At 39.3% G+C, this 8,808-nt stretch overlaps 1 protein-coding gene and 1 pseudogene across 1 annotated transcript in view; one reads left to right on the forward strand and one right to left on the reverse strand.

Annotated features, from left to right (window-relative positions):
- Window positions 1-8,808, reverse strand: part of TSGA10 (testis specific 10) — a 106,927-nt gene that overhangs the window by 91,729 nt on the left and 6,390 nt on the right. The window contains exon 2 of the mRNA XM_024129966.3: window positions 1,120-1,248. Coding sequence (XP_023985734.1) covers window positions 1,120-1,248 — 129 coding nt within the window. The remainder of the gene's footprint in view (window positions 1-1,119; window positions 1,249-8,808) is intronic.
- On the forward strand, window positions 6,544-7,277 carry LOC102982646 (60S ribosomal protein L13a-like; annotated as a pseudogene).

Here is an 8,808-nt window from a genome sequence, read left to right on the forward strand (position 1 = left end):
GGTTGGGCCCGTGAGCCATGGCCGCTGGGCCTGTGCGTCCGGAGCCTGTGCTCCGCAATGGGAGAGGCCACAACAGTGAGAGGCCCGCATACCGAAAAAAAAAAAAAAAAAAAAAAAAGTCTTGGTTCCCCACTCAGCCTTCTTCTTTGATACCACCCTGGCGGGATGGGGGCCTTGTGGGGCAGGGTGGGGGTATGAGACAAGGATGGGGTTCCTTGTTACAGCAGGAGAAGGGTGGACATCTGGGCTCTTAGCCTTTGCTGGCAGGAATGGAGCTAGTTTTTTTCCTTGGTGTCTGCTTAAAGTGGGCAGTTCTTGTCTAAGAGTAATCTGCCTTGCTAGATTGCCCATTTCCTAGTCCTTCAGCTAGAAAGGGATGGCTTTTCTGAGACCTTTATAAATCTGCACCCATTACTTCTGGTTGCCAGTTTTTCCAGTACTCTGCCTGGGATATATGGAACGAAAAGAAAACCAGGAACTCCCTAACATGTCCTAACATTCACTGTGTGCTGAGGTCTCTAGCCAGTCTTCCTTCTTCCCACCTTTCAGAGTGTTCTTATGCTTGTTTTATACATAATATCCCGGGTTTTTAGCTGTACTTAGTGGGAAGAGTAAGGAAAAGTAAGTCTACTCCATTTTCCTAGAAGAGGAAGTTTCTTTAAATAGCCTTTATTAATAGCTATACCACAGGTCAGACACCAGAAGAACAGAAACAATAATGAACTTGGGAGTTCAGAGAACTGGATTCAAATTCTAGCTAACTTGGGAGTTCAGAGAAATCCTAGCTCTGTCACTCATTAGTCAAATATCATAATTCTTTAGCCTCTTGGAACTTTGGCTTCCACATCAGTAAAATGGAAATAACATCACAATTTCACAAAGTTGGGATGATTAAGTAAGATTATGTACTTGAAAGCATCTGATACAACACCTGGCATACAGTTTGCACTCACTAACTCTGAATCTATGTGTTTCAAAATGGTTAAGGTAAAAATGGAATGATTTTAAACCCATACAATTTAAATGAGAACTGAATCGGTATTTATTCTCTATCTTATTTTAATATAGGCCCCCATCCCAAATTAATTTAGGGAAATATGCAGAGAAATTAAATGTAACCTGTAACTTCAGTGAAGAAATGAATTTGTCTTGATTTCTCACTTCTTGTTCTAGCTGGAAAATATTCTGGTATTTTTCAGCTTCAGAAACTGGAGCCCCTAGACCAAAATCATGTTCTTTGGTGGTAACCTAGTGGAAGGAATGGGAATAATATAGAGACAGTCAGGTTTAAAATAGCCTTGTGATTTCCCACAACAATCATAATTTTGAAAATTAACAACATTCAATTAATAAATTGTTTTTAACCTGTTCCACCAGCTAAAAGGTCTTCATCAACATTTACTTTCTTAAAACTTTATAAAACTTCTTCTGTGTGTTTTCCAAATACGAAACTATAGTACTGAACATGCTTTTCAAAAAAGACATACTCCACCCTATCTAAGGGAATATGGGTCAGCAGCAAATTAAGTGGTCTACTTCCAGGGCTATGATGTTCACTAGCTACCTGTTTATTGTTATTTTTGTATATTAACAAAAAGGTTTGCTACCCATATCACAAAGGGCTAATTTCCCTAAAATATAAATAATTCCTATAATTAAAAAAAGGAAAAGAAATACCTTAAAATAAAAATTGGCCAAGAATATGGATATTTCACAGAAATGGCTTTTAAATAGATTTAAAGATATTCAATCTCACCATTTAGAGGAATACAAATTAAAACAACACTGGGATACCATTTTTTAACCATCACATTGGCAAAAATCATAAAGTTGGATATATAAGTTAGCATTTTGTGGCAGTGTAAATTGACACAGTATTTATGGAGAACAACTGGGTAAAATCTAGCAACATTACAAATACACATAGCTTCTGTACAAATAATTCCATTTCTCAGAATTTTTCTACATACATATTTGCACATGTGCAAAATAACCATGTTAAAAGATTTCTCACTTTAGCATACTATACATACTACTCTGCACTGTGCTTTTTTTACTTGACTATGTATTTTAGAAACTGTATAATTTAAGGAAATAATTTGTTCTTTCTCTGAATCAAGGCTGCCATTATGTTAAGGGAGAATTTGCTACAAGCAAAGCAACACAGATGCTATGCTCCAAAATCTAGTGCTTGGGAAATTACAGGCTCAGGATTCCCCAGTCACTGACCTTGTGTTAACGCCCTGTACAACCCAGCCCTTAGCAGTCTGACAAGTTTATTTCCCTTTTTCCCTTTCCCTAAACAAGACACAAATCTGTTTTTTCTGTTCTCCAGTCCAGCAGTTCCTGCCTCTCCTGGAACTTCAGCATTAGATTTCACAAAGCATTTCTAACTATGAATCATTTTAGGCCTTTATGGGTTAGGCTGAAATCCTAACTACCATTTCTTACACAGTTTCTGCTGAAAAATGTGTTCCTAGTTATAAACATGTGACTAAGTATAACTGGATCAAATGACTCCTCACTATAGCAGTACTTTTCAAATTTTAGTAAACATACGAATCATTTGGGAATCTTGTTAAAATGAGATTATTACTCACAGTAGGTCTGAAATACTGCATTTCTACAAAGCTGCTCAGCGATTCCTATTTGGCTAGCACACAGACTACACCTTGAATAGCAAGGACCTAAAATCTAAACCTGCCTAGCATACAAAGTTCTTCATAATTTGGTCCCTTCCTACTTCTTCAAATTTATCTCCTACTTGACACCTCCAAAAACCCCTCTATTAAAGACAAACTATCCTACACCTTCTTTATACATACATTCAGAAACATATTATCTTTTGTTCATGAGCTTTGCCCTCACTCTTTTCTCCACTGAAGTAAAGGCACTTCTAAGGCTCAGCTTGAATTCTATATTCTCTAGGAGGTTTTCTCTGTCTTCTCCATCAAACAGTGATCACCTCTTCATTGAGACATCCAAATATCTTGGTCATAGAACAATTTATGTAGCTATTTACTTTTTCTGGATATGTCTTCCTCACACAGTTATTAGAATCTTAACAAATAATATCCTAGAGCTCTCTGTATTCCTACCAATCTGCACAGAGTTCTTTGGATAACAGGAAGGTGTCAATACAAATTTGTAGAGGTTGATAATGAAGCAGTGTACTAAAGCAGATAAAATGGAATCTTCCCTCTTTTTTTTGGTAAAATGAACAGTCAAGTTTACTATCAGTCTAGCCTAGAAATTAAAAGTATAAAGAGACCAAGAGTCTACCTGACAATTGTGAGCCATCATATTAGAGCTGCGATTTTCCCTGCACTAACTTTGGAGGCAATAAAAAGGGAGAGAAATCAGTGTATCTGAAATGCCCATGCCTGACATGCCAGTTTCTCTACCTCAGGCCACCTGAATATCTTCCACCTTCCAGTGATCTCTAAATGGAACTTTGAATGGAACTTGTGTTCCTGTACAGATCTCAGAGAACACAAGTAAAGTACTTTGTAAGCAGCAAATTGTCATCATAAACACCCAAGCTAGAATCACAATCATTCTCAATGGGGAAGCAACACAGCATGGTGGTTAAGAGCATGTTCTTTAGCCTCAGACTGCTTCCGTTCATAATGCCTGTTCTGCCCCTTCTTAGCTGCATGACCACAGGCAAGTTACTTCTCTGGCCATGGCTTCCTCATCTCTAAAATAGGGATGATAACAGTACTTGCCTCATAGAGTTGCTGCAAAGATTAAATGAGTTATTATATGTAAAGCACTTAGAACAGTGCCTGGCAATAAATAACTGCTATATGTATATTATTATTTACAATTACTATTATTACTAATTGCTCTGACTCAACTTATTTAATTGGCCATCATGTCCTACTGATCTTTTCACTAAAATCTCTCTCAAACACATTTCTTCCATCGTTACTATCACAGTTTCAGTTCATACTATCAGATTGTAACATTTATTCACTTACCAAACAAATTTATAAACAGCTAGGGTAAGGATGAACCAATATTAGATTTGGGAGCTAGAAAGATGGAAAACAAATAAAAACTTACAATTTCAAGGGGCTTCCCTGGTGGCGCAGTGGTTAAGAATCTGCCTGCCAATGCAGGAAACATGGTTCAAGCCCTGGTCCAGGAAGATCCCACATGCTGCGGAGCAACTAAGCCCGTGCGCCACAACTACTGAGCCTGCACTCTAGAGCCCGCGATCCACAACTACGGAGCCTGTGCACCACAACTACTGAAGCCTGCGTACCTAGAGCCAATGTTCCCAACAAGAGAAGCCACCACAAGAAGAAGCCTGAGCACCACAATGAAGAGTAGCCCCCGCTCCCCGCAACCAGAGAAAAGCCCGCGTGCAGCAACAAAGACCCGATGCAGCCAAAATAAAATAAATAAAATAAAATAAAAATAAAACAAAAACAAAAACCTTACAATTCCAAGCCTCAATGAATCCAGGGAAGTCCAAAACAAATCAGAAATTACAGTACAGTATGATTAGTGCCACACATATGTATGTTAAGGGAATACGTTCTCTCCAAACTATGAACATATCCCTACTGGAGCACTTAACACATTATATTGTTTATTGGATGCCCAAAGCCATCACAACTTAACACGTTAAAACAGACCTCAATTCCCCTACCTGCATTTCTGCTCTCAACCCTGACTCCACCATGTTCCTTCCCAGTCTTTCCCATGTCACATGGCACTGTCATTTGTGCAGTGATCAAGGTCAAAAACCAAGGGGTTGTCTTTGTTTCCTCTTTTCCTGAACCTCATCAAATCCATCAACAAGCCCTTTGGATCTACCTCCAAAATATATCCGCAATCCATCCGCTTCTGTACACTTTTATTATCACCTACTTGGTTCAAGTCACCATCATCTCCCACATGGATTACTGAAATTGTCTCCTAACTGGTCATTTTGCTTCTACTGTTGCTCCCTGCAACCTATTTTCCAAACTGAAATCAAAACAATTATTTAAAAATAATGAGATCCTGCTCAAAACACTCCAATGGCTTCCAACTGCAATCAGAATAAAAGTCAAACTTTTTTTTTTGCTTTAATCTCTAGCCTACAAAGGTAGCTCACATTTTTTTTTCTTTTTTCCTTTAACATCTTTATTGGAGTATAATTGCTTTACAGTGCTGTGTTAGCTTCTGCTGTCTAACAAAGTGAATCAGCTATATGCATATATATATCCTCATATCCCCTCCCTCTTGCTTCTCCCTCCCACCCTCCTTATTCCACCCTTCTAGGTGGTCACAAAACACCAAGCTGATCTCCCTGTGCGATGCAGCTGCTTCCCAGTAGCTATCTATTTTACATTTGGTAGTGTATATATGTCCATGCCACTCACTTCATCTCAGCTTACCCTTCTCCGTCCCCGCATCCTCAAGTCCATTCTCTATGTCTGCGTAGTTATTCGTGTCCTGCCCCTAGGTTCTTCAAAACCTTTTTTTTTTAGATTCCATATATATGTGTTAGCATATGGTATTTGTTTTTCTCTTTCTGACTTACTTCACTCTGTATGACAGACTCTAGGTCCATCCACCTTACTACAAATAACTCAATTTCGTTTCTTTTTATGGCTGAGTAATATTCCACTGTATATATGTGCCACATCTTCTTTATCCATTCATCTGTCGATGGACACTTGGGTTGCTTCCATGTCCTGGCTATTGTTAGTACTGTAATGAATGTTGTGGTACATGACTCTTTTTGAATTATGGTTTTCTCAGGGTATATACCCAGCAGTGGGATTGCTGGGTCATACAGTTGTTCTATTTTTAGTTTTTCAAGGAACCACCATACTGTTCTCCATAGTGGCTGTATCAATTTACATTCCCATCAATAGTGCAAGACAGTGCTTCCCTTTTCTCCACACCCTCTCTAGCATTTATTGTTTGTAGATTTCTTGATGACGGCCATTCTGACCAGTGTTCCATTCATCTGTCGATGGACACTTGGGTTGCTTCCATGTCCTGGCTATTGTTAGTACTGTAATGAATGTTGTGGTACATGACTCTTTTTGAATTATGGTTTTCTCAGGGTATATACCCAGCAGTGGGATTGCTGGGTCATACAGTTGTTCTATTTTTAGTTTTTCAAGGAACCACCATACTGTTCTCCATAGTGGCTGTATCAATTTACATTCCCATCAATAGTGCAAGACAGTGCTTCCCTTTTCTCCACATCCTCTCTAGCATTTATTGTTTGTAGATTTCTTGATGACGGCCATTCTGACCAGCGTGAGGTGATACATCACTGTGGTTTTGATTTGCATTTCTCTAATGATTAGTGATGTTGAGCATCTTTTCATGTGTTTGTTGGCAATCTGTATTTCTTCTTTGGAGAAATGTCTATTTAGGTCTTCTGCCCATTTTTGGATTGGGTTGTTTGTTTTCCTGATATTGCGCTGCTTGCATATTTTGGAGATTAATCCTTCGTCACCTGAATCCTTTGTCACCTGCTTCATTTGCAAATATTTTCTCCCATTCTGAGGGTTGTCTTTCCGTCTTGTTTTTGTTTTCCTTTGCTGTGCAAAAGCTTTTAGGTTTCATTAGGTCCCATTTATTTATTTTTGTTTTTATTTCCATTTCTCTAGGAGGTGGTTCAAAAAGGAACTTGGAGGCGGCTGCCGAAGATGGCGGAGTGGCAGGTCCTGGTTCTCGATGGCCGAGGCCATCTCCTGGGCTGCCCGGTGGCCATCATGGCCGAGCAGGTGCTTCTGGGTCAAAAGGTGGTGGTTGTGCGCTGTGAGGGCATCAACATTTCTGACAATTTCTATAGAAACAAGTTGAAGTACCTGGCATTCCTCTGCAAGCGGATGAACACCAACCCCTCCCGCAGCCCCTACCACTTCTGAGCCCCCAGCCGCATCTTCTGGCAGACAGTGCGAGGCATGCTGCCCCATAAGACCAAGCAAGGCCAGGCTGCTCTGGACTGCCTCAAGGTGTTTGATGGGATCCTGCCACCCTATGACAAGAAAAAGCGGATGGTGGTTCCTACCACGCTCAAGGTTGTGTGTCTGAAGCCTACGTGCAAGTTTGCCTACCTAGGGTTCCTGGCTCATCAGGTTGGCTCGAAGTACCAGGCAGTAACAGCCACCCTTGAGGAGACGAGAAAGGAGAAGGCCAAGATCCACTACTGGTAAAAGAAGCAGCTCACAAGGCTATGGAAGCAGGCCGAAAAGAACACAGAGAAGAAAACTGACAAATTAACAGAGGTCCTCAAAACCCATGGATTCTTAGTCTGAGCCCAGTTCATTCTTAATTTAAAGAAAAAAAAAGGAGAAAAAGGATCTTGCTGTGATTTATGTCATAGAGTGTTCTGCCTATGTTTTCCTCTAAGAGTTTTATAGTGTCTGGCCTTACATTTAGGTCTTTAATCCATTTTGAGTTTATTTTTGTGTATGGTGTTAGGAAGTGTTCTAATTTCATTCTTTTACATGTAGCTGTCCAGTTTTCCCAGCACCAGTTATTGAAGAGGCAGTCTTTCCTCCACTGTATACTCCTGCCTCCTTTATCAAAGATAAGGTGACCATATGTGCGTGGGTTTATCTCTGAGCTTTCTATCCTGTTCGATTGATCTCTATTTCTGTTTTTGTGCCAGAACCATACTGTCTTGATCACTGTAGCTTTGTAGTATAGTCTGAAGTCAGGGAGCCTGACTCCTCCAGCTCTGTTTTTCTTTCTCAAGATTGCTTTGGCTATGTGGGGTCTTTTGTGTTTCCATAACAATTGTGAAATTTTTTGTTCTAATTCTGTGAAAAATGACTTTGGTAGTTTGGTAGTTTGATAGGGATTGCATTGAATCTGTAGATTACTTTGGGTAGTATAGTCATTTTCACAATGTTGATTCTTCCAATCCAAGAACATGGTATATCTTTCCATCTGTTTGTGTCATCTTCAGTTTCTTTCATCAGTGTCTTATAGTTTTCTGCATACAGGTCTTTTTTCTCCATAGGTAGGTTTATTCCTAGGTATTTTATCTTTTTGTTGCAATAGTAAATGGGAGTGTTTCCTTAATTTCTCTTTCAGATTTTTCATCATTAGCATATAGTAATGCAAGAGATTTCTGTGCATTAATTTTGTATCCTGCTACTCTAACAAATTCATTGATTAGCTCTAGTAGTGCTCTGGTAGCACCTTTAGGATTCTCTATGTATAGTATCATGTCATCTGCAAACAGTGACAGTTTTACTGCTTCTTTTCCAATTTGGATTCCATTTATTTCTTTTTCTTCTCTGATTGCTGTGGCTAAAACTTCCAAAACTATGTTGAATAACAGTGGTGAGAGGGGCAACCTTGTCTCATTCCTGATCTTAGAGGAAATGGTTTCAGTTTTTCACCACTGAGAAGGATGTTGACTGTGGGTTTGTCATATGTGGCCTTATTATATATTGAGATAGGTTCTCTCTATGCCTACTTTCTGCAGAGTTTTTATCATAAATGGGTGTTGAATTTTGTCAAAAGCTTTTTCTGCGTCTATTGAGATTATCGTATGGTTTTTATCCTTCAGTTTGTTAATATGGTGTATCACATTGAATGATTTGCATATATTGAAGAATCCTTGCATTCCAGGGATAAACCCCACTTGATCATGGTGTACGAACCTTTTAAAGTGCTGTTGGATTCTGTTTGCTAGTATTTTGTTGTGAATTTTTCCATCTATGGTCATCAGAGATATTGGCCTGTAGTTTTCTTTTTTTGTGACATCTTTGTCTGGTTTTGGTATCAGGTTGATGGTGGTCTTGTAGAATGAGTTTGGGAGTGTTCCTCCCTCTG

The sequence above is a fragment of the Physeter macrocephalus genome, chromosome 12 (genome assembly GCF_002837175.3).
Source record: "Physeter macrocephalus isolate SW-GA chromosome 12, ASM283717v5, whole genome shotgun sequence".
In the NCBI taxonomy this organism is placed as follows: Eukaryota; Metazoa; Chordata; class Mammalia; order Artiodactyla; family Physeteridae; genus Physeter; species Physeter macrocephalus.